The sequence below is a fragment of the Struthio camelus genome, chromosome 2 (genome assembly GCF_040807025.1).
Source record: "Struthio camelus isolate bStrCam1 chromosome 2, bStrCam1.hap1, whole genome shotgun sequence".
NCBI lineage: Eukaryota > Metazoa > Chordata > Aves > Struthioniformes > Struthionidae > Struthio > Struthio camelus.
Genome location: NC_090943.1, coordinates 169,659,343 through 169,686,468, shown reverse-complemented (window position 1 = coordinate 169,686,468; position 27,126 = coordinate 169,659,343). Strand labels below are relative to the sequence as shown.

Genomic DNA, 27,126 nt, shown 5'->3' with positions numbered 1-27,126 from the left:
AAGGTTTATTTACTGCCCTTTGCTATTAGAACATTTATGGTAGTAAATATACTTTATGTACTTTTTTATTTCAGTCTATGCCAAAATGTTCATTTTTAATGAGAAAAATGAAAAGATATATGCAAAGAATATATGATGCATTGCAACTATTCCTTTTGTAGTCATATAGACTCGGTCTTCCAAAGAGCAGGACAGTTTCAAATCATTAGTATTAGTGGATTTCTCTCATATTTCTCCCCAGCCATAAACATGTATGCTACCTCTGCAAATTAGGCATCCAAGAGTATCGGGGAGATGTGGATGTTTGTTATAACGTAGCTGTGGAATTGATAAAATATCAGAAATTTAGGATTTGTTTTTTATACTTTCCTTTGGGCTCCAACCAATTTTGGAGAAAGCAAGCCAAGCATTATCACAGTAATAAATAAAAGCATTGCATAAGCAGAAATAGGGAGTTATCATCACAAACAATCAGGTGGCTCACAAGTCGTTAAAATGTTATTGCAGTTGAAGGTAAAGGGAATCTCTGCTTCCCGTTTCCCCAGGCATTTCTTCCTTGCAAGGCCAAATATTTTCTCTCAGCCTTTTTAAGTTTATTATTTAGGTTTATCACTGTTGCCCTTGATTCATTATCTACTCATATAGGAAGAGTAAGTAAGGACTCATGAAAACTTTTACCTTTGAATAAAGTGTTACTGATTTGAAATGCTTGAAAGACATTGATTTAAAGAATGTACGGTATCAACATTTAAAATTAAAAGGCCAAAATACTCTCAGCTGTCATTCAGTGAGGGCTTAGACTCTGTAACAACTGCTACATTGCCTTTCTCCTGGATGGATGGATGGATGTGACCAAGGATTTTGTTGTTGTTGTTTATAATGTCTCTTTACTGACTTTTAAACATTGCTATAAAACGGCAGAAGTAGTTTCAAGCACACTAGAAAGCACCTATTAGAATCTCTGGGCCTTATTCTGTTTCCAACAGAGAGCGCATCGCAGTCAGCTTTCTGTCTTTCAAGTTTGAACAAGCAGGATTCACTCCTTTCAGGATATGCAATATTGGGCAGGCTAGGAAAAAAAAAAAAAAAAAAAAGTGAAAAGAATCCCACAAAAAAAAAACCCAAATGTAAAGCCTCCCGCTGTGGTTTCAGTGACGCCAACGTTAATCATGTCCGTCAGCCCCACGCTCGACTCAGGGATGCCCTTGCCTTGTGGATGACTGATCCATAACGATTTCTATTCAGCTGTTGAGTGCAGCTGGACTGAAGCATGACGGGTCCCATAGGCCACTCAGGGACATACTTCTCTGCTGTCGCGCTCCACATGGGCACATAGAAATTACACCCCTGCTGTTCGGATAAGTGCACTGAACGCCGCGCGTGGCGTTGACTGAAAGAAGAGTGCGCCATATGCTGCTGGGCAAACGCACGACATAACCTCCACCTTTATATCATCCACTGGAAGTTCCAGAAACAATGAACATGCTATTGTTCAGTATTTCCTTTTATCTTAAGAATGCAGTGATTTTTCCAGCCATTAGCCATGTCTCATCTCAGGCAAAGCAACGGAATATAAAACAAATCTTTACCTTTCTAAATACGCTAAAGCGAGGCCACCTCTTTTAGCAGCTATTTGGTGGTTTTAGGAACTGTGCTCAGCTTTTTAGTACAGGAGGAGGTGAGATGCCTCTCACCTAATATTAATTCTGATCAGTTTACCTAGATTCTCTTTATAATCACAGGAGGGAGACAGGCACTTTAGGCTACAGTATTTCTCTTCCAAAAATGGACATCTGAAATGAGTCAGTTGTATCATGCTCTAAAATCAAGCCCATTTCCCTCCATTGACTACAAAGAGGGCTGAACCAGAGCAGCTGCAAAGATCAAAGTTGTAAAACACCCTATTCTGTTGAAATACAGGGCAAAGTGAAGGAAGGCAAAATATAATAATCAGATGTGTTACGTCCCTGGACCTACATTTGAATGCCATCCCTTTCAGAAGCTGGTGGTGTAAATAAGTCTGATGGAAAATCATGATATCTTGGGAGAGAAACTCTAGATTAGTGATTGACACAAACATATAAAAATGAAACAGGCAGCTCCAGTCAAAAATCCTCAAAGTGTGGGGTCAAATTCAATTATAATATAGGATTTGATGATGATCTGTGGGTGTCATTTGATAATGTGTGCCCAGTGTGACCTACAGGGGCCATTGAAAGATTTGCAAGATGACAATTATGAGTAGACCTAGTTTGCCCAGGTAACATTTAGCCAGTGTAAATACAGGATTCAAATCTGACATAGATCCATAGATAGTTTGGGGAAAAGAATGCAAAAGAAACGGAAACATCTTATTATATTTCTATGTATTATTTCTTGGGGTTAAAATTTAATAGTATCCAATAGGAAAAGTTGCGCTTTGTTGGAAGCATCCAGCTTGGCATTCTAAAACACTGAACTATTGCAAAGAACAATGAATAATAATAATAATAATAATAAATCTGTAAATCGTGATTTTCTTCCTAAGGTATTCAGATGAACTATTAAAACGACAAGAGAGTGTCTGGATAAAGGAATTAATGCAGTCATAGGACATTAATTTTCATGGTACACTGGTGGACGTCAGAGAATTTTGAACAAATAGAAAAAAAAGCCAAACTAAGTATGGATTAAATACCTCCAGTGGAGTCACAGTTTTTACAGAACAAGATAATAATTTGTATTGTATCAGGGGAACATACAACATACTTTAAACAATGTGTAATGCAATACTGTAGGAGAGAGATCTGAGCCTGTAAAAATACATAACCCTGTGTGGGAAGGTCGCAGAAAGAGTGCAGTAGTGTTAGCAGGGTGAATTATCTAGAGCACAGTGTTGTGAAGGTGCAGCCACACTGGTTCTGATCCCAAATCTCATTAGTCAGTGCAAATTACAGTAGTTTCACATTCTGTGCTTTGACATCCCCCTAGGAAGAGAAGGTCCATGTCCCTACTCTGAGAATAAATGATTGCCACCAAGCTCCAACAGGCTTCTTGAGACAAATCAAACTTGCTGCAAGAAGTGGGAAACAAAGACATATGATGAAAGGAATGTTATTTATGGAACTATCATAAACCAAAGATGGGAAGAGATGACAGGTGCCAAGCACCTGGCTCAGGCAACAAAGCCATGAACATCTTGCAAGCTTGAAACCTGGAGGTACGGCAGATGTCTAAACAAAATTTGGAAACTATTATGAATGATGTATCAAGCATAACGTAAATGGAACCGCATCACTATGGCCTATACATCACCCTATGGCCCCTGTGGCCTCTAGTCTTATTTTGGAAATTCATTACCCTCCATACAAGCAGACTATTGCCAGCTCAGGGCCTATCTGAAAGCTGGACATTCCAACGAATGACTGACTTACCTTCAAGGAGCCTCTCTTTTCTCGTTCCAAGTCAAGTCGGTATTCACTGTACTTCCTGTGCAACTTGGTTCAACACTGAGTTTTTCAGCTGAGGTCTTCTAACCATTTTCTGATACTACCCAAACTTGTTGAGAGTGTAAAATATGTTGGAATCATAGCTCTAGAGGGTAAGAGCGCAGCAGAAGTTAACACTGGAAATTTTAATGCTGTACCTAAACTCATACAGCTATTGGTTGGGCCAACTCACACTGAGATCAGAAGTGGCTTTTCTGCTGGAAGCCCCGTAAGGATAGTCCTTCACATAGTAACTCTGATTCCAGGGGTCTGAGGAAACAACACAAAAGTTCCTCTTTCTAGGATAGGGAAGAAACAAGACCTCCAGCTGTTCTGAGCAGAAATGGAAGAGTTCAATAAGAATTAATTTGCTGAACTTTATCTTCCTTTCTTCGTTCTCTTTCCTGACTTTTTTTTCCCCTCTAGTATCTAGCATTCACCCATCTGTTAAAAAATAAAAAGGGCTCCCTCTGCTAGTATCTATTAAAGTACCATATGGCTGAGGTATAGCCTTAGGTGGTGAGCATCACAGAGTGCATCTCTGAGTGAGTAGATTTGTGCATTTAAGGTTTAATTAGGTAAGTATTTTTTAAACAGCGTCACAGCTCCCCCTTAAATATTTACTATTCCTCGACAAAGAAGAAAGAAGACAAGGCTGGTCTAAAAAACAGTCTGACATGTATCAATGAGTGTTCCCATCCTTCTCAAAATGATAGTCATCTCCTTCATCCCCACTGTCAGGAACAGCAGGGAAAAGTGGTCTCCTGAGTGTTTGCTCATGATCCCTCCCTCCCTGGTCTGCCCGGCTTTCGTAGTTCATTACTGCTGCTACAGATATGCTTATAGTCTGAGTTACACAGCACCATCTGTTACAGAAGAGGAAGGAGTTGTTTATTTCAAGATGCAGATGCAATATAGCTTTAGTGACGGGGGGGAAAGGTTTGAAGGAATTGCATGCTTTTAGATCTCACTTAAAATGATGGACTTGGGTGTCATGCTGCAGAAGTCTATGACCTTCAAACAAGTAGGAAACCAGTACAGGTAAGGCAGAAGACAAAAGGAGTCAAATCAAAGATGACAGCGAGGCAGAGCTTGTTGTCTCCTTAGTCCATTTCTGAGGGACTAGCTTAGCTCAAATATGGTGACTAACTGTATCTATGTAATAATCAATTGCAATGAAAAGTAAAATGAGTTTACTTAAACCACTGATGAAGCTGGAAATTTAGTTTCTATTTAAGAACTATCTGTGTTAAAAAACCCTCTAGCACCATTGATGTTTCTTTAATTAGTGCTTTGCTAGTCTTAAGATTTACAGCTAGTGAAAGGGTATCCGTGTTATTTCCCCTAGAGGGATGAATTTCACAGTGGCCGGAGAGGGCATGGGCTTCCATGGAGCGTGCCCCAAAAGCTGTGTGTTCTCAGGTTCTGATTTTATCTTGGGGTAATCTCACACCGCTACACAACGGGTGGGAGGATGCAATAACCTCAGGCCACTGCAGTAATTATGAGCCCACAGAGAGATTTGCAATAGGTTGCAGACCATGCCACCAAAGGCAATCACGTGTGACCATCATGCAAGCATGCGATATTCAGGATTTGACATTCTCAGCCTGTGTGCACAAAAAGACCTCTAAACAGAGAGTTAGTAAAGCATGATTTAAGATTATTCTGATCCTCCCAACTGCTGCCAGTGGCAGGTCAGGAACAGAGCGGAGAACTCACTATAAATATTGTGGGTTTGTTATTTCTTTGCCTGTTTGTTTGCTTTTCCAGTGCCGCTGTCATTCTTGTCAAGGGTGAATTTCTGCATCTGAGCAGAGAGGAACTCCTCTTGTTTGGTGAATGCACGGGTGTGTAGGCTTCCACTCAGTCATGGTGACTGTGACTTCCAGAAACATCACACTAAGAAAGGCAGAGGCAGTGCCAAAATCTATTGCTAATTACTGTTGTCTGTGGAGATCTCAGTTGTGCTAGATGGAGAATACTGCGTAGTAACTACCACAAAAATTATTCTACTTTTCAAAGAACATCTAGGGACATGGACCAGATAGCTCAAAAGCCCCTTTACATCCATCAGATTCATAGTAATTCCCTACAATTTATTCCTGTATGTTTTGTCTAAGCTGATTTTTCACTTTTATGTTAAGCCTGTCAAAGACCTTGGTCATTGTGGTATCCAGGATCCATTTATAAAACTAAATGAGTTCTGCTCTTTCCTTTCTCTGCCTTTTGTTCAACAGGCTTTAACTATAAAAAGGCTTATTTGATACGCAACAGTTTTCTCTCTGTCTCCTGAAGCCCTTAAATATCTCATCTCCTCTCTTGTGTCTGTTAATCCCTTATAGCAGTAGATGATAAAAAGTAAGTAAAATTTTAATCGTTTCCATTCCCATGAATGGAACCAGTGGCACCGCACAGAATACATAATGTATAGCCAGCTCTTCATTGACCACTCATAGTTATTCTCCTTCCTCAAGAAATTTCTATTTTTCTTCAGAAGACACTGAAGACACTTCTAACAGTCTATATGATCCTTTTAGTGATGCTGTTCAGAATAGGTATAGTAAACAGAAACGAATGGAATAGATGCAGCACCCTGATAAATCCAGCATGGCTGATTTTGAGGACGTAAGGACACCCACTCTTTTTCGTTCAGAAAATGCTGTCTCATCCTTTTCCTGCCTCCAGAAGCACCCGTAAGCAGACACCTGTGAAGAGCAGTAGTAGATGATGTGTACAGGGTATTCCCTCGGATACTCTCAGGTCTGCTGTTATTTTCTGCTCAGGGTCTTCTGATGTCATTGTTCGTTTAGTGACTCAAAGTAGATCTCTCATTGAAATAGTTGTCCATTCTGCTCTTGAATCCATGGGAATTTTTCCATGTTTGGTGAGGATTTCAGGAGAACAGACATATTAGGGGAGGGTATTGCGTTGCTATCTAAAAATACCATTCTATGGAACACAAGATGGAAGTTGCATCCATGCACAGAAATTATGAGGTTGTCATAAGATGGCTTTCAATGACTTTTAGTATGAAAGTCCCCACTTAATGATTATCTGTAGTTCCGGTAGTGCTTCCCAATGGAACTGGTATAATCTGGTCTCCATATGAAAATGGGAACACCACACTTTGTGGGACAGCTAAATAAAAAAGCAGAACTTATTACTTCCAAGGTATATTTTTTACGAGGATAGGCTTTTTTTTGCTTACACTAGTGGTTACAGTACTAGCGCAACTGGCCACTGATGATTTGTTTATAGAACAAATACACAAGGCAAATCATTAAAACTTGTGAACAGAAGGACATAATGCAAAAAAAAATATATTTTTGAAGCAGATTATAAAGCAAGTGAAGTGAGATTAATTTCACTTAACTTTAGGCATTTAAGCCTGACTCATCACCTGCAACTCCCTTTCACGCTACTATAGAGATATAGACATCTTGAAATGGCAATTTATCTGATCTGTTAGATAGCCTTAGTTAAAGGTGATCAGAATTATCCTCCAGCAGTGCTTCTCTCTCTCCAGGCACTGTAAAAGAAAATGAGAGTGACTTCTGTTGATCCAGAGACTTTGTATTTAGATGAATATAATTTCATCCATACTGTTCCCTATTTAATTTTTTTGGGACCGTACCAAAAGGGACAAACCTACAAAAGACAGGATATTTCAACAACGTAGACTAGATGGATGGTGGGAGAGGTCGAAGTGAAAGTCAACTGTATTATTCTTAACTTCAAGTGAGGACCAAACTCTGGCACCACAAGGAGGTATCCAAAAGGCATGTCTTGGTTATCTATCATTACCAGAGTGAACTCCTTGACATATCTACCTTTTTCTGCTACTAACTTTTGCTCTGGTGCAGGGCCCAATTGTTTTAGTAACCCTTGTGTATCCTAAAATATCTCCCTTCTAATAGACTAATTTTTTTAAAAAATACTTTTAGTACTTTTTGCTAACAAGTAAGTGAAGCAGTGATGTGAAGCTTACTTCCATTCAGTGCTTCAGCCCTGGCACCATATGTATGAATAACACTGACATATGTGTGTAAAAACAGCATCACCCAAGAGGTAAAAATAGCTAGGGTTCAGATGGAGGAAAAACAGCATTATTTTAACATCCATGGAATGAATTAATTCTATTTTTAATTCTATGTGCGGCAATTTATTTCCAGTGCTATTCTTGATGAAAACTTTATTTAAGTTTCACTTCAAATTTTAGTACTAGAATTTTTGTGCATTCCATCTCTGCCCTCATTGACCAAAATTGATTGTTACCCTATTATTAGATTATTCTTTTATTACCTCTGCCGCTCCACAAAAATACAATTAAATGAACAAGCAAATAAACAAAACAAAGCAAAACCAAGCCCCAGCAAATTCTCAGACAAGTACTTATTGCATTTAAATAAGCCAGGCTGCTGCACTGGAATACCTATCGTGTGTAAGGCAGCAACACTGCTTCACAGTGTACATAGTCCCATTGCGTTTTTCTTTCCTGACGGGTCAGCTTTTCGACTCTAATCGTCTCTAATTCTACCAAAATCACATCCTTTTCCTACCAGATCCCATTAATGAAACAGAAAGCTTTCAGTTCCAGTTCCCCTAGTTGAAATAGCTGTAGTTCAATATTAATCATGCTGTGTATCTACTGTAGGTTTCCTTTAGGAATTATCAGCTCTATTTCTGCTTCCACCTGAATAAGAATTTAAAGGTTTCTGTCACCTTTTACAGCTCTGATTTGCTTGTTCTACAGTTAAATGCTGCTGCAAGGTGAAAGTCTGGTATTTCCCTATGGCTCTTGGCAGATTCTCAGGAATGGTGAAATAGTAATGATACGCTGAACGGGCACCGAGTGATTTGTATGCGAGGCAGACTAAGGCTACGTACCGTCATGTTTAAGCATCCATTTCCCTGCAATTGTCTCTTCCTGCAGCCAGGCACATTTTCATCTGAGTCAGCATCTTTGCTCCTGATAGTTACTCCAAGCTGAAAGTCAAATGTCAGTAATTCTCCACGTTTCCAAAGGACCGTAAGATTGACAGGTTGGTGCAGACGGATGGTTCCCCAGGTCTGTTATCTGGTCTCTAATAGCCACCAGCAAGTGATGTCTTATCTGGTCAATGCCTCTCGTTTCTGTGTTATCTTGAGTGCTTCCCCAAATAATTCAGTATATTCATAAAGCTAATTTTCTCTCCCCTCCCTCCCTCCACACAACAGGATTTTCCAAATGTGAGTCTGGGGGCTCTGTCTTTCTAGGGAAAGATAGGCAAACTCAAACGAATCTGGCCTCTTTTAAGGAAAGTCAGACTCCAGGCACTTGGCCATGCAGTTGGGGGAATGGAGATTTGTATTCTCTGGCTCAGATGTTAAATCGCTCCTGAGGATGACGAGGTAAAAGCACAATAAGAAAATAAGAAATTAATGTTCAGATTGGCTTTGGGCACTCTAAAGGTCAGATAAAAGAGAAGAAAATGTCGGAGGTGGTGCCTCCGTCTTTTAAGACAACGCCTTCAAGTTGCCTCTATTACCGTAGAAGTCTGATTAAAGAGGTGCAGTGGGAGCACAGGCCCTGCTGGTCTCTGCTAGAAGCTTTTGCCTGACGACCACACCAGCTGCGAAAGAGTGAAGAAAATCATTCACCTGTTCATTTTGCGTGGTGACAGGAGGAAACATCCTGCCTCGAAAGGCCAGCATTTCCAGGATCTCTGTGCGATGTCCTCCTTTTCTTCCTCCTCATTCCTTCCTCATCAAGCAGGATTTCTCACTCTTAAGCTAACAATATCTCCACACCCAAAGCCCTCCAGCTTGCTTTCTAAAAATAAGAAGATAAATGCAAGAAAAAGGCTGCATCTTGTAGCTGAGCAAAGTTAATGCAGCTTAAACTGCAAACAAAGCTTGTTGATGGAGAACGACCCATGCTAGTTTCTTGGCTGTTCAATGCCATCTGTTTAATGTCACTTAGGTTTAGATCATGCATTGCTGGCAATTTTAACCTTTTTTCGAGGCAACTAAATGAAGTCATAATCCTTCTGCCACTGTTAACCCCACCTTGAGACTCAATCATTTGAGTTTCATTATTTTGAAGGAGAAGTTTCAAGAGAAGTTTTTTTCCCTTGTCACTGGAGAGTTAGAAATGAACATCCCAGATAAGAAGGATTTTGTTTAGGAAGTTGTATGGCAATGCTTTTAAAAGACAGATAATGAGGGGAGAAAATGGGTGAGCGTTTTATGGAGGCCTTATTTTTGCTTGCTTTTGGTTGCTTCTTTCTCCTGCCTTGCACTGGCATAGGCTTGAAGGAGTTCTTCCTTTGAGCTCACCTGGATCAGAGAATGGATTTGCTTGTTTACTTGTTTCTGTTTGTCAGCTTTGGACAAATCTTCCCATTTCCTACCTTTTATTTTCTGGTCTGAAAACACACAGCTCTCTGTGGCTGCTTTGGAGGATCCTGAGTTAGAGCAACACGCATGAGAATAACCACTATATAAGATAGTGAAGAGTATATCCATAGTTAGAACAGTGTAGCCAGCATTAATAAGCAGTGGTCTAAAATAAGCGGTGTAGACAAAGGATTGGAGGAGGTGAAGCTTTAGCAACCAAAACAATTGGCTAGAGACAAAGCCGGTGAAATGTCAGTGAGTCTTTGGTGAATTACATTTGCTCATAAATTTGTGCTTCAGTTAGCTCCTGGGGGCTCCTATCTGAACCTACTGGAAGAACTTGTCAGAATCCAATTTTTAGACTTCACATAACCTCAAAACAAGGTATCCAGTGCTTTTGTCAACTCTCTGAATCAAATAATAAGACCTTATCAGAGGCTGAAAAGCAGCTATGTCTTGGAGTAAACATTGTCGTGTTAAAGAACTATATAATGACCTTTCAATCATACACAGCTCTGCTATGCGTAGTGTGTCATGAGAGGAGGAGAAATGAGGTCAGTTCATTCACAAATCGAAAATTTTTCCCTTCTTTTTAATCTGATAAGGCAATATTGCTGAGATGTGATATGCCATTTGCTATTTAATCAGTATGGAGCTTTTGATATCATTATCTGATGTTGCACATATGACATCAGATAATTCAAAAATCCTTGAAGCCAATACCAAATCATGAAGTTTGAAGGCTTGGTGGCATGTTATTACCATATAGTCTTGCTACTTCCATAGCAGTACTTAGTTTTAAAGGGATGGGGTAAATTACTGTTATGCCTTGCTTTCCTTCCCTTCTCATCCATTATGTATCACTTCCCAAGCCCTGGACTTTTCACCTTTTTGCGAAATGAAGCTTCTCACAATTTCCAGAGTACTGCTAGCACTGTTCAGGTCTGAAATACAATATGCCTATTATATTTTTTGCCATAATTCTGCCATTTTCCTCAGTTCTGACTTTCAGGTGCAGACTGACACAACCTTTTCTATAGGTCTACATTACTTGAGCAGCTCTTTCTTTCTTATTTTGCCATGTACTGCGGCACTGATAGGGACTATGCCTTGCTAAGATAAATCTTTGCAGCTCAGGATTAGCAATGCTTGGGAGTAAATTCTCACTAGGGACGTGTTAATCTTCTAGCATAAAGCTGGAAAATGATTGAGGTGTCCTTTTATGTAGTGAATGCCAAGGACCTGTCTAATAGAGGCAACAACTCCCTTGAGATCATCAAAATATGCCTGTAGTATGGGATTTGGGTTCTTTTTTTTCAGTATCATCTCTTTTCTTGATTTAGTTTTGTTTTAAGAATATTCATGGATCAGTCTGCACTAACCATAAGATACATCTATTTCTTAAACTTGAGGTAGCCCCCAAAAGATATCCACGCACTAATGTCAACATAGGCCTGTTAAACTCCAATATTATCAGTAATCTCTAATGGCTAAATTTTAAGCCACTGACATCAGGGCCAGAAGTCCTCTGAATGTCCAAAGCATTAGGATTTCTATCAAGGTATATTTCTTCAAAAAAAAAGGAAATTATTTCAGTGACATTGAATCAAAGATGGTTGCTTGGCCCCATGCATAAAGTTAAGAGAATGTACAGGAGAAATAAATGGTAAGTGAATATGAGGCAATAGTGCATGGAGCGTATCATCACCTTGACAGCTCATTTTTTCTGACAGACGACTTCTCGGTTATTAGGTCTGTCCTAAGGAGTTTTGTTAAAATTGCAGCCTAAATCTAATTCATTTCTAAGCAGAAATGTCCAGTGTGGCTGAATACAACAGCAGCATTTATGCTGTGGACAATTGTGTGCTAGAGAAATGTCTAAGATGTCTCTAATGAAAAGTGTGTATCATTTACTTCTCTAGAAAATTAGTGGGAAGAACTGCTTAAAAAGGAATAACTTTAGCTGATGGAAAACCAGGTTTTATTGTGAGCAAAATCTCATCATCTTACAATATCTTTGAACAAAGGCTCAGATAAAAGCTTAAGTCTAGGAGATTCACAATGTCAGAAATGCAATTTTCAGACTAATCTTGTATCTGATTAGCTTCAGTTTCAAACAGATGGTATGCGCTAGTGTTTCGATACTGTGAATTTTGTTTCTTTCTTTTTTACCTCTTCTTTATTCTACCCTGAAAACTCATCATTCAGCAATTAAGCATATGATAATAATTTCTCACCAACGTTAGGGAATGCATCCTCAAGTCCCACCCTCTTCATTCTGCTTCTAGCATGTCTCTTCTCAGAAATAGTTGGGGGGTACACCCGTAAGCCAGATAAAGCACTAATGTACTACATAATTGGCCAGTATGCGCCCAAATACAAAATTTAAATCCTGAAATTTTGTATGTAGCTGACAGATAACCCTAGAGGAGTTTAGGTTCCTATCTCACTAAAAGATTGAATTCCAAGTGTAGGTATGACAGTATTTAAATTAATATTTCAGTATAAAAAGGGAAAACATGAGAAATGCAACTCACGTTACCTCTTTTAGACATCTACTTTAGGATGAAATGAATCAAGTTAATTTTGACTAGGAAGGTAATATAAACTACTCACAGAAATGTGGGCATGCAAAGTGTGAAGTCACCTGGGTTTCTACCAGTAAAGTTCTCCAGAATTCAAAAGTCTACTCCAAAAGAATTTTTAATTTTTTTTCAGCTAGGGGTTGTAATTTAGTTCTAAATTTGTAAAGTAGCTAACGCAAGACTGTGTTGTCCGTGACTTGAACTACTAAACTCAGCATTAGTAACCCTACTTCAGCAACTAATAAAAAATCTTTTTTAAACAAAAAGAAATAAAAATATTTTTCCTATAACTCAAAATAACTTATTTTTGCCCTCAACTACACCAGAAACATATATTAAGTCTGTTGGTTCACTGGTCCAGTTTATCTGCAGTTAGACTGGAGAACTTCTCTTGTTACATTCAAGAGCCAAATCTGCAGATTATCCATTTCTAATTTAAATGATTTTTGTAATGTTGAACACTTTCCCTGCCTACAAATCAGGATTCATAATGCTCACTAGCTGCACAGCCTGCCAAAAGTAATGGCTTGTGTTGGTAGTGGAGTTTGCTTGTATGCCAAGCATATGGTGCCCTTCAGCCCAGTCCTCAGAGAACAAGCCGGTCCAAGGTCTGCAGAATGTGACTGCATAGCATTCGTTCAGTCCCATACGTAGGCATATGTGCACTCACACATACACTTACATGCACACATGGTCCTCACAAGGAGCATTAACAGCTTTTTTAAGGAAGACATCTATTAAGTGATTGACTTGAAGCAGTCCTTTATGGGTTGATTGCATTTGAGTCAAGGAGTCATTGACTGCTTCGTTTGAATGTCTCTGAACTGAGGAGGACAGTACTAAGAAATCTAGACAGCCGCATGGCAGCTCTGTGGTGCTAACACACAGGACTTCAGAAGAGAGATGCCAGCAGGTTGAGGGAGGTCATCCTTCTTCTCTACACCTGGAGTGCTGCATTCAGTGCTGGGCTCCTTAGTACATGACAGACCTCGATATACTGGAGCAAGTCCGGCAAGACTTGCCACAAAGATGACTGGAACATCTCTCTGCCAGGGAGAGACTGAGAGAGCTGGGACTATTTAGTCTGGAGGAGACAAAGCTCAAGGGGGACCTTGTCAATGTGTATAAATGGCTGATGGGAGGGTAAAGAAACAGCAAACTTTTCTCAGTGGTGCGCAATGAAAGCACAACCTGAATTATAGGAAATTCTATTTAAACATAAGAAAAAACTATTATACTGTGAGGGTGGTGAAACCCTGGAACAGGTTGCCCAGGGAGGTTGTGGAGTTTCCATTCTTGCTGATATTCAATACCTGACTGAACAAGGCTCTGGGCAGCTTCGTCTGCTTGTCCTTGCTCTGAACAGAGAGGTTGCACCAGATGATCTTCAGAGACCCCTTCTCACCTTAACTGGTCTGTGCTTCTGTGACTTGCATAGGCAGTGAACATAATAATTCATTTGCACCTATAAAAAGACCTTTTTATGTAGTTTTCTTTTCACTCTACTTATAGCGTTCCCTCTTTGAGGAAAGGTTGGGCAAGTGTTAAGAGTGAACAGGAAAGTGAGGATGGTTCCAAAGTGTTTGGAAGGGTTATAGGATTACTGGTGTTCATCTGCTTTCCAGATCCTTTCCACTTGTCTGAGTCAAACTCTAGCAAATCCTTTTGTAATATTAGCAGAATTCTTACTATTAAATTTATACAATCGAATGTAGGTGCCCACAGTGTACATTTCTTCATCAGAGGAAGTTATCCTGAATATCCCTCTGTAGTTAATGCAGAACTAGTCAATCTAATAGGTGAGATTTAGGTCATTTTAAAGTTTATGTCTTTATTCAAATGACCCCCACCCTAAAAACTCATTGGCTATATTGATTAGATCTGTAATTGCTGTTATTGGAGCCTGGACAGATACTCAGATGGAGGTATTTACACCTTAAATTGGCTTAGATGAATGTCATCTCCAGTAGGGAACCCTTTGTCACTAAAGAAGTTGGTATTTCTAATAGCTTTTTGCAGTGTTTATATAAATGCAAGGCAGGAGTTGTCTTCTATGCTTTATACATACAGGACAGCACACAACGGATGTCTGATTTCAGAAGATCATCTAAATACTACCATATTATGAACAATGTTAATAATTGACATATAATACTATGTGCATGGTTTTGCATTGTATTTGCTTGGGGGGAGTCTAATTTCTGTTCTGTTTTAACTTACTGTTAATTTACAGCTTACAGTAAAGCATATTTAAATTAAAAAAATGTTTCTAAACTTTTCAGCAATAGACAACCAAAAATTGAGTTGTGATCATTTATTTACTTCCTAATAATAACAGGTCATTTCTCCATCCGCATCCTATCCCTTGATTCCACCTAGGACCGGTTTTTCTACCGAAGCAGGAATTCAAACAATATTAGTAAAGAAGAACACATATGCAAACACTACAAAAGCCTGCTTTTATTTTTCATGTTGATGCTTCCTACAAATGAGGGCAAAACATACAATTTGTCTAGCCTTAGAAGATTACTGTGCTGATGTGTATCTTAGAGGTCATCGTAGTAGGCTTCTCTTATAATAATTGGAGAGAAACATGCACTTTCATAAAAAAACTTACCTCTTAAAAAAACTTACCTTTTAATTTCCGTTAACTGTCTACATTATACAGTGTAAGTGTTTTATATTGTAGAGATCTGCATGTGGTAAGATGAATATTTCCTATTAAGCTAAAATGCATACTGGCTTCACTGTACGAAAAAAATAGAGAATGGACCAATATTTCTTAGATATTGTGAAGTGAATCAATGCCACACTATCAATTCTACACCTAGAGTCTCATGCAGGAAAACACTTTTTAAAAACTAGACTCAGCATCCTTCAATATGGGAGCTGCTAGCATTGAAGAAAATCCACTCATTTTACATTAGGCTAGACCCAGTCTTTTCTTATAAGTCTGTTTTATCTCTACCCTCAGACTCCCCACTCCTACTTCTGCAATTACTTTAGACCAGAAACAGCAAAATAACACTTTTCTGAGATTGCGTCTACTTGTTGATTATGCGTTTTGGGACCATCTTGAGCGTCCATCCTTCTATCAGCAAGAACTTTATATCAGCAAATCTCTGGGAATCCCATGAATACTTATCAGTTATTTTTGCTTTTGCAGAGCCCCTGATCACCCCAGGAAGTGGGATGGATCCTCAAGGCATTTCACATTCAGGCCCTACGTCAGTGTCTGCTTTCCTGATTATGTTGTGTTAAAACTACTATAACCAAGAAACACTGCACTTGTATGAAAGAAAGGTTAAGTTTTATACCATGTATTAGCATAATTGTGAATAAGTTTTCCCTTTTATTTCCTTCATTGAAGACATACCGTGTTTGACCTTGCGTTATGGATTTTAAAAGAATCCCTTGTGTGTCCAGGGAATGTTATTTCTTTGCCTCCAAACTTGATATTTTGTGTGCTGTAAAATATGTAACTGTTAATTCATCTTTCTTGTTTGTGTTTTTAACATGCTTCTGATTTCTACTTTTGTTCATTTTAAACCATGCAAGTTAATCATCTGTTTCGTTTAATTCTTTTTTACTGTTTTTTGGTAAGTTTTAGACATCTTCCAGCTCAGATTCTCATACTGTGCGCTGCTGCTTTAAAATTTGCTCTGCCAGATCAGAATTAAGCCATTTCATAATTACATATGCCATCTGCAAACAGATCAGTTAGGTGCTTAGCTGATCATGGGATCATGCTCAGAATAACACATTTATTTTTGAGACACAGTAGTGAACAAATAGGACAAATGAGCATTAAGATATAATATTATCCTTTTTTTTCAAAAAGTAAAAGATATTTGATCTGGTTGAAAAAATCAGGAAAAGTGTGTCATAAAAAATATCAATTTTTTTATTTGTTTCCGTTCCATACATTTCAATGAAGCCAGCACCTGGGATTTTGTTCCATTTTCCCTCACAATATTTTCTACTGAAAACATGATTGAAAATGCCATTTAAATCCATCTTTAAATGTGTCATGTACTATAAATGCAGTTTTCCTCCAGTAAATAAAACATTTCAAAAATGATTTTAATTAAAATGTCATAGGAAGTATTGAAGAGAACTTCACAAAGTGCTATGTTGTCAATTCTTCGTAAAAAGGGTACATCTTTTGGCCAAAATGTGTCTCACTAGAAGAACAAAAATGAACAAGCAAAAAAACAGAACAACACCTAGCTCTGTATGACATGTATTTTTGGTTACCATGAAGGTTTAGAAAAGACTAAAAATGTCAAACTAGATTTTCACCTGCTGCACTGATTTCAGTTATGCTACTCCTTTTCAAAAAGCGGACAGTCTTTCATCAGTTAAGTTTGAGCGCAGAAAATACTCCATATATTACCCTATTACTCCATATAATACCCCATTCAGGCTCAAAACTGTAAAACTTCATAAATCAGTACAATTATTTTGGATGAAGAAACAAAAGTCAGATCTTCAGCTGGTTTATTTCTAAATACAGTAGGTGAAGTCTATGCAACTAAACCATTATGGGTAAAATGCAATAGCTGCTATTAAAGAAAGGCAATTAATGGAATGCTACTTTTCCAAGTAAATTTAATACTGGAATGAAGTTAAAAATGATGATACCTACTGCTTTACTGAAACAGAGCACTACGTTTATTGCCAGCGCAAACTGCAAGCCGCCTCTATCAGCAAATTTGGCAAACCCTCTAGTGATGAACACGATTTCCATCTAGTCAGTAAGAACTGACATAAACCCAGTTCATAGCCGATTGCAAGCAAATATTTTGAGAGCCTGGAGCTGCATGTGAACGAGGGATCCAGAGCAAACAATCCTTGCCCATTCACTAATCCCGTTCATTAAGAGCTCGGTGAACCTCATTAGTAGGATGCGGTGCAGAGACAGTCTGAGGGAGCTCTGAGTGAGCCAGCTCATGCAGCAGATGCATTTGGCATGGCTGGCCCGGGTGAAACCTTTCTCTACCAAGACTACAAAGGCTGCCTGGCTTAAAGCAAGCGTGAAATCTCTACATGGCAATAGGGACATCCTCTGCCTGTTGTGCATTATAGACTAGGTTATAATGGGAAATATTGTTTAAACCAAAAAAAAAAGAAACAAAAAAAAAGAAAATCTGTTATATTGCTATAAAACAGTGTGTTCATGCTGAAGATATGTTTACTATTGCTTCACTTACTTCTGCCTTCTTCCTCACAGCAAATGAATCCAGCAATGCCGTTAAACACTTGTTTATGCTACTGATGCTTCTGTCCATTTGGATGAAAAATCCAAAATGAAAATGAAATTTTTCATGGATGAAAATACTTAGTGTGTTTCTTCTTTACAATATCACAGGCAGAGTCACTGAGTCCAAGGCCTTCCAACAAGAGGCAATTCAATTTGGAAAGATCCCACAAGCCAACGTCATGGGGGGAATATGAGAACAGGATATGTCGGGGAGAATTCTAATAAAACCTTTTTTCATGCGTGTTCCTGAGGAGTTAGTGCACCCTGGCAGCAATGGAAGATAAGTTAAAAAAGATCTTGACAAAATAAATTAAAAAGAGGCACAATGGAAATATAGTGAGCTAAGTACCCAACTCAATTATTAAGCTATCAGACCGTCTTAAGAAAGGAAGCTTTTTTTTTTCTAATTCCTTGAGGACAAATATGAACATCAAGAAAGCACACCTGTGTAGGGTGCTGTTAGCATCACTTAGACAAGCCATTCACAAGCCAGTGAAATTTCTCACATCTTAGATCTTGCAAAGGGGGACCGTGACCATTCCCCCAAGCTACAAAGGTCTACAGAGGGATGTCAGTGTCACAAGTAATACTGCTGTACCTACCCTCAAGGGCTCAAGGATCTGTTTGACCCTTTTTCTCCTTTCAGAACATATATGGAGACTTAGGTACTTGTATATGGGCTACGTAAATCTGCTATGCTGGGGAGACGCCTACTTAAGCCAACCAGAAGGAAGTCCTGAGGAGCAGTGTAAGTTGTCAAACCTGCACTACAGGACACAAAAACAGAGGTACTGATTCAGCTCAAGGGTCCATGTCTTCTGGTGTTCAGCCCCTTGCACTTCATAAAAGAGCACCTAAGGGAGAGAAAAAAAGCACGTACAAACCTTTCTCCCTAATAATCTTTCAGCCTCCAACTATTTTTCCTGATGCTGATGTGGCTTACCTACTTATTCCCACTAAATGTATTTCTCTTCTAAATTCTTGGATAGGATTGCATGGAAGCTGTGAAAACTTTCTGCATCAGCAAAGTTCATTGTAAAGGAGTTTTACTGCTTTAGAGGAAGTCTACTATCTACAGAGCGAGAAAAAAATTTATATTTTTTGGTTTGAACATGGCTCCTACTGCTATTGTTTGATGTCCCTTTTTTTTTAATGGAAAAAAATGTTTCACGGTCTGTCCCAATATACTCTTTCCATTCAATCACGATTTTGCAGACATCTATCATATATCCCTTAAACTATCTCTTTTCCAGGCTGAACAGTCCCAGCTGACTTAGCCTTTCCTTGTGCAGAGGAACCTGTACAAGGAACCTTTTCTCTGAACCTTTTCTAATTCAAATGTATCCTAATATAGCCTAATATAACTGGGGACTCACATCCGAATTGTAGGGACAACCTTCTAACTCACCCATCTCCTCAGTCAGGCTTCACAAAGCATGCATCCTCAGCTAGATTATTTACCAAAAATTCCAGGAAGTGGTAAACTTTCAGAGTGCATGTGCTGAACACCAAGCTGTCTCAGTGGAGAATGAAACAGTTTCAGCCCATCTTCCACAAGATTTCCATGGAACGCTTGTATAGCCATTACATTTTAAATGGGGTAGGAAAAGTGGGGAAAAAAAAGAGGAAAGAGAGAGAGAAAGAGAGAAGGAAAGCAAATGTTTCTAATAGTGTACTTGGGTAACTTGCCCTGTCTACGTGATTTATTCTTTCTGTCGATTGTACAATGATACTAAACAATAACTGTAGACTATATTCCTAATTTTTAGACAGCTATAGCTAGCTGAAAGGAGCCTAGTATATAATTTAAGTTGCTTTATACTAGCAAGGCATCTATTATCCTCTGTGCGTAATGGGCTTTGATCCAAAGCCAACTGAAGTTGTTGAAAGTATCAGATGCTCTATTTTGCCGTTCACTAATTCTGATAATTTCTTAAGCAGTGTCAGAGAAAACAGAATGGAAATGGCAGTGACTGGCACGTTTCTCCTCTTTAGCACTTCAAGCTTCTAAAGCATATGGAGTGAAAGTGAAGAACGATGGGGCAGGTCAACAGCTCACTCTCTAACTACTTATTAATCTACAGTTCTGTCGGTCTAAGGGGCCTCGAGACACTGCAAATGGCTGCAATTCATCCATTTAGTGTAAGTGCATTAACCCACATAATTAGGTGCAGCCTCTTCCAAAGCAGCAGCCCAGAGCATATTAATGATCACTCACATGGATTCTGAACTATGTTTCTTGTATGTTCATTCGTTACAGGCTTCCAGGCTGTGGAACTGCGTTGAACCTAATTAGACCACAAAGAAATATGGTTATAATTGGTCCGGACAGCTTAGTAAAATATACTAGGGTAGTTTAATTGAAAGCTTCTTTGTATTAATGATTTCAGAATTTATCTTTTGCTTTGGACAGTGGGCCAACTCTGCCTTACCTTGTCATGGAAAGCAGATGAATAAAACATACGATGATGAGCGGTGATTTGGTTGATGATTATATGCAGCAGTGGCAGAAACCGATGAGCTTCACAATGAAAGTCATGGATTCCTGATCCCTGGATGCTGCTAGAAACTGCAATGTCTGCGTTACGTTTATTAGATGAGATTTAGGAAATATGCTAGGTTACTGCTGTTTGTAACCTATATTCCAGTGAATTAAAGGTACAGCCAGTGCCAAAATCCCTGTTGATCATAGCTAGCAACTATGGGGACAAGCATAAAAACAAATAGAGACCTACTATCAAGATGAACATGTCAGATTTTTTGGTTGATATGAACAGGGGAAAGAGGCCCCTATAAGGAGGTTGTGGAAAATATGCAGGAAATTGAGTATTTAAAAGATCTACCTTGCTAATTTATTAGAGGGTTTTTATTTGTTTGTTTTTGGTTTGTTTTTTTTTTTTTTTGAAACTTCTATAAAAGCTAATGAATCTTCAAAGCACCATTCTTTGGCTCGTGGAGCAGAATTGATTAAGAACTAGAAATAAGACCCTCGTGAAAATGGATACCTTTGACTGTACAGTATCAGGACACAGCTATTTCAGCTAGAAAGTTGATGCTGGACTAAAATTAGGTCCATGGTGGGTTAGATGTCAGAGCACAGTAAGAACCAGGAAAAAAACATTAGAGTTTGTTGGGTTTCCACATGTAGTGAATGCATTGGTCTTGTCTCCAGACTTCTTAAAATATACAAAATAAAACATAAAAATAATTGGTATGTTCAGAGCTGTGGGGAGCGTGACTTCTTAAAATATGTTAGGAACGTGCATCAATCCAATGCACAGACAAGGGAGAGAAAGTGAGAGGGAAAGGGAGGGAAGGAGAGAAATTCATACGGGTGCAAGTGTAAATACAGATGTTCAAGGTGATAAACATGACCACAGCTAATTTGTAGCTTTTACAAAGTTGGCTACAGACACTCAGGTTTACAGAAGTGCAGTGAACCACAAAACTGGGATTATAAATTAGGGCAGATTAAAGGGAGACTGATGCATATATACTTTTGTGCATGTCTAGGTACACCCTACTGATTCTGTAAATGCTTAAATCCCATATTTATTCATATGGAGATCCTCAGATTCCCTGCTCCTGATCCCACAGTCAGCTACACCGCCATGGTGCTGCACTTTCTCCTATCATCTCCAATGATCAGGAGATCTATTTCTTGTAGTTTTAAGGAATGACTTCAGTCAAGTTTTTTAATGACTATGGATGACTCCCATCTGTTTCAGAAGTGATTTGCCAACACATGTGGGAGGAGAAGACAATCTATGTGGAGACAGCTGAACATTCATGCATGAAGAGGATTCAGAGGTTATGAACATCTAGTAAAGACAAACAGCTTTATTTTTTTCCATATGTGTAACCAGAGAGACTGGATTTCTGGGTGGATGTTGCTGTTATTTCTTCTGTTAATGTGACTGGATCTTCCAAAGCCAGCGTGGGTTTTAGAGATGTGAGCGGGGTCAAGTTTGGCCTATATGAATTAAAGTAGGTTCCTCATCCTTGGTCCTACCAAAAAGTGAAAGCAAATATCACCAACTAATCAGTGCTTTAAAATATAAGTGACGTATTTGAGGTAAATACTTCTGTCGTTACACTAACTACGTGATTCGTCTGGGCTGGGAGATGTCCTTTTGCCCTCTTCTAAAGGACAAGAAGAGGACAGTTTTCAAAGACGGAAGAAGGGCAGATGCACAGCCATGCACTGATGACCCAACCTGCACCTCACCTCACATCCTGCACACATCCTCTCACATGGTGTTATTCTCTGCAGCTAGTGAATCGTTGGCTCTAAACCAGTTTGATTTTGCCTGATTCACTGCTGAGCAACGTGACAGGGTTTTTTTTTCTTTCTTTCTTTCTTTTTCCTCAAATATATTAGTGTAGGGAAATAAAAGGTTTGTAACTGAATCTACGAGTGCATTGCTCTGTGAGCTATGACAAAAAGTAGCTGTGAGGTGGCCCCAAAAGGCAAAATACCTCCTGGGATCTGCACTTCCAATTCCAGCCCTTAAGGGTACCATATGTGTGTATGAGCATGTGCGGTACCAGGGAAAGGATCCAGAGACAGTATCAGGCCTCCAGGAAATGCAGATAAAAGTATGTGTTAGCAGTGATAGCAGAGCAGAAAACGAGGGAGAAGATAAGAGCTCTGGAAGACAGCCCATTGAGGTTTGGAGTGGAGAGACAGTTTAGAAAGGTTTTAGAAGGCATCTCTTTGGAAAAGGGTATTCAATGGCCTCCTTTTCTCCCTTTTTCCACTCTGTCTGCAGCACTGAAACTTCTTCCCTCCCTAAGTCCTTCCCATGAATTTCTCTCAAGCTTGTGATAGTTTAATTAGTGATATGATCTGTCCAGCCAAGAGCACAGATGCTCATTTTGGGAGTGGAGCTTTGTCCTTAGCCACAGCCAAGAGAGGCAATCCTGGCACTGTCTTCTGATCCCATTAATTCTTGACTTGGTCAGAAGTAAAGGCTTGCCATTGACTTATGGATTATTTGGTTGGGGCTCAAGCTGTATTGATGCTAATAGACTCAGAGATTGTGTTCAATCTCCCAGTAAACCCCTTCGTAATTAAAAGGCCAAAACATAATAGAGAAGAAATGACCAATACACTGTTCTCCTGCTCTCCTGCTCCCATGTACTGTTAAGCATAGTTGTCCACAGAGAACTGGAACACTTTTAAATTTTTGTCCCTATGTTAAGTGATGACGTTATAAGATAGAGTCTGTCTCCCAGAATCCAAAGCCACTGCAGTTAATAATAATAATGTTCCTTTTGGTTTTAGCAGTCTTTGATTCATATGTTAATTTGTTATTCACTTGGCCATGTTCCTGTTCTTACTTTGTAGCACATGGAAACCTGTGCATTCCTGTCCAGAAACTTAGTTCTCTCTGTAAAGCCTCTTGAGATATGGCAAGTACTAAACTCAAGAACTAGAGCTGAGAATAGAAGAGCAAGATGGTAATCAGAACAATAAAATTTCTCGGATCACCAGTCAGAAAAAACATCTCCATACACTTTTGGAGAGTGAAGGTTCCCCAACCGCAAGACAATTATAAGTTACGTGGAAGAGGGAGGTTGGAAGTAGGAGAACTGCCTCTTACTGGTCTCTGTCATAGCAAGTAAATAAAGTATAAATACATAAAACAAGGGGAACTGTCCCGATCAAGTGAAGAGATCTGAAGGGATGATTGTAGATGAACTAAAAGCCAGGACTGGGTCATGCAAAAGAGATACCGTTTAGTTTGGTAAGCCACAAAAGTCTCAGTAGTGTTGGTCAAAGTCTTCTAGTGCTTCTTTCTTGACCACACCACATGCAGAGCTATTGCTTGTGTATAATGAAGACGTAATTTGACCTCGAAACTGTGTTACTGGCTTAACCTCACAGGTTTTCATCATGTGTAACCAATGTTGTGCTACAGTAGTTTTATAAAATAAAATTTTGTACATAACACTTCTCTTTCTCTTAGTAATTTTTCACCTTTATTTTTAATGGACTTTTCTAGAATCTTTAAGATGAGACATACCAGAAAGCTATGCACAACTGTTAGAGTTCCTGTCAATTTTGCTGCTTAACGAACCTTGACTACCGAGCTCCAAAGAGGGAAAATCAGAAGAGAAAGATGTTCAGATATTCAGATGTTCAGATGTTCAGATGTTCATCTGAACCATAGTTCAGATGTTAGAGGCAGAACTCTACAGGATAAATTGACCCCAGAAGAGCAAGGATCAGAAATCTGGGGAGGCAGAGATGTGAGTGAGAAGTGAAATGGACAGAAAGTATCTTACTGTCCATGAGAAAACTGTAACGCATGCTGCTGTGAAAATATTATGCCTCTTTTTCTGTGCTCTGGCTGATTAAATCTGTTGGTTTGAGTACGCAATGCGGATTGCAGGATCCAAAATGACATACCTCCTCTTCTGCAAGCGTGTTTGCTGCGGCTTGCAGCCTCTCATAATGTGGACACTGTAACACAGAGATTGGACTTGTTTTCTCTGCTCACCATAGGCTTTCTGAGGACCTGGCAAGAGAGATGTCCCTTCTCAGCTGGCTGTGCCCTGGCATGCGCTCACTGATACTCTGTTTTCATCGCATCAAGGACTGCACATGAGTATTTCCTGCTCAATTTAGGATTTTTCTTAAAAAGAACAAACAAAATAGTCCTGATTTTAAACTCTCCCGAGGTGGCCAGTCCAACCTGTTAGCTGATTTCAGAGATTAATTATCTTCACTTAAACAAATGAATAAACTAACTTTATTTCTACAAAAAAAGTTGGCTTGCTTTAACTTGCCAGTATTCTACCTAGTCCAATGATCACTTTATTGTCATGTCTGTGTTCCCCAAGGTGCACAGACAAGTGATCAAATCTTTCATAAGGTACATTCCTCTTCATAAGCCCTGCTTTCTAGCCATGGAGCAGCGAGGGCACTTTTTCCTAGATCAAAAAGATAAATCAAGGGTGTGAGTGATAACTAGGAACAACAAAAGGATATGGAGTGGAAAGGAGGAGTTTGAAGAGTCATATGTTGTAACCCAAATGCTGCAATGCACTGCTCTCAATCTCCTTCAGTTTATGCTTTTTTTTGCTTTTTAGTGGAAAGAAAATCCATCAGCTGTGTTTGCAATGGTATGGGACATTGTCTGTGGGTGCAAAATCAATCTTTTTCCCTTGTTTTGTTACAGAAACATCAGAATGTTTCTATGTTGTTGCCATAGCTTAATACTGCACTTTCACCTACGTCTATAAGTCCCAACTAACAGAAGCATGTAGGCTCAGAGTCACCATATCTATGTAGGATACCTCACTTAGAGGTTTAGTTGTTACGGGAACTTTCTTTAGTTAATGGAGAGATGTTGACAGCTCCTGAGGGTAGTTGATGGGGGAAGAATCGTCCTGTGAAGAGATATTTTCTCTGTCAACTGCATGATGTGCCTGGGACAAGGCTCCTGATTATATTTATGCTTAAACGATTTGGTGCTTCCTTCAGGAAGAAGCAAGATGAGGAAAAAGCTGTTTTTTTTCAAAACTAGGAGGCTGCTCAGGGAGTTGGATTATTGTCCAAATCAGAAAATGTAACTTAGCGTGGACTTGTTGCTCTGGAACTGCCATCTTCTCTGTCATGTAGGCCATGATCCCCAAAATGTGGGATCTTTGCTCTGCAAAGAGCAATGTAAAGCTGTCTTAGAATGACGTAAATTGTCTCATTCATGTCGAAGAGGCATTGACTGAATATTGATATATTTAAATGTTGACTTTTTGAGCAATGTCACTGTTGATAAGGGCAAAAAAGAAGGGAAAGGAAGCTCTATATCCTCAAAATACCACTGTTTGTGGTGCATGAGTGGCTGGCACAAAACGGACAGGGTAAGGTGGGAACTGCTGCCAAGAGCCTTACAGAATGCAACAACAGGAGCAAGTTCAACAGAGGAAGCTTCAAAACGACAAAGCCCAGCACGAATTCTCAATGCTACATTATGACATAGCATTTGAAAAGGCTCGGTAGAGACACATACAGAGGTGAACCTGAACCAGTGTAAAGTTCAGGAGTCCAGTGGATTTTTTCACAGCATTCAGTGGTATTTTGCACATACGCTTTTTGGGCCAAGGGATGAATGCCAGTCTTCAAAAAACCTTGTGAACCACCTCATCCCATCTCTAATACACTTTAAAATATTTTTGAAATTCTATGTGGATCTGTGTACCAGCGATGGACACTTCACTTGTTTCATTCACTTGGATCACCACCAAAGGATTGTGGAGTAGAGTTTGAGTCATTAATGAGCCATAACTGACAGCACCTGCAGGCAGTTTGATGGCATTTCTGTAAATGTATACTGCTCTGTAGTATGTTCCTGCCAGTGTTCATTGTTCCCATTTTTCAACATAAAGCAATGTTCTTATTCTGCTAAAGCAACTTTGAAGTGAGAGTTACTGGTAGATGATGGCACTGGATGGTCCCAAGGGACTACTGAACTCTATAACCTTCCAGAGCTCAGTCATCTATTCTTGTTTGTCTTGGTCTAGTAGTATCCAAAATTCATTACTTATCTACTGGCTCCATTAAATAAAATGCATTTGGTGGGTTCAGTCCAGTTATGAGTGGCCATTCATCAAAATACCCTGCTGGCACTAGAGCTGTTGCTTTCTTCAAAGAGGCAGAACACTGTGAACAGACTGTGTGGACTGAGCTACTGTCTCCTCACTAGAGAAGGGCCCTGCAGGACACAGCTAAAGCATCCTAGTTTCTCCAGAGCAATGGAGATGCTTTCTTAACTATATAGATAAATACAGCCAGCAGTCTCTGGAGCTGTCTCTCTGATGTATTTCACCACGATTAAATTAGATTGCAAGAAAAAAAAAAAAAAAGAAGAAGCTTTAATACAGCCACAAATAGTGTAGGATTTCATTCAACATCTTTTCAAATTTTCTAAAGAAAGGTGAAAAAAAAAAAACCTGTTGCTTACCAAAGGTCGCTTTTTCAAGTATCATATATGTTCACTGGTTAAGTATTTCTTTACAGCGCAGATAAAAGCCCCAACTGTCTCTAATGGTTAGTGTTACCAAATTTTATTTATTGCCTTTTGTAACATGATTTATCATAAAGGACACCTAAGTGTCCTTTTATTAACGTACACTTGAATTTCCTTTTGGATGGCAATTCAATTTGGTGCAAAAAATATGCATCTGGCCTTTAAGGACTTATGAATCCTTCATTATGTGATTTATATAGGTTTATTTCTACCAAGAAAATCATGAGCATGTAGTTTTCACATAGGAAAAGGAAAAACGTATTTGACGTATTAAAAAAAAAAATCCAAACATTGAATCCTAAGGAAGGCTTATATTTCACTCGACAACCAAAGTGAACAACCAGGATATATCGTGTCCATCCTCTCCGATTGTCTTTTGACAAAGAGGTAGTGGT

At 39.1% G+C, this 27,126-nt stretch overlaps 1 protein-coding gene across 29 annotated transcripts in view; it reads left to right on the top strand.

Moving 5' to 3' along the window:
- The window catches only part of TSNARE1 (t-SNARE domain containing 1), a 482,568-nt gene extending 466,054 nt beyond the window's left edge, over positions 1 to 16,514 (top strand). For all 29 annotated transcript variants that reach the window (XM_068933469.1, XM_068933480.1, XM_068933456.1 and 26 more), the window contains one exon: positions 15,600 to 16,514. Coding sequence is in view for 8 of the 29 variants with exons in the window: in XM_068933480.1 (XP_068789581.1) it covers positions 15,600 to 15,608 (9 nt within the window). In the remaining 21 variants the exon portion in view is untranslated. The remainder of the gene's footprint in view (positions 1 to 15,599) is intronic.
- The last annotated feature ends 10,612 nt before the right edge of the window (positions 16,515 to 27,126 follow it).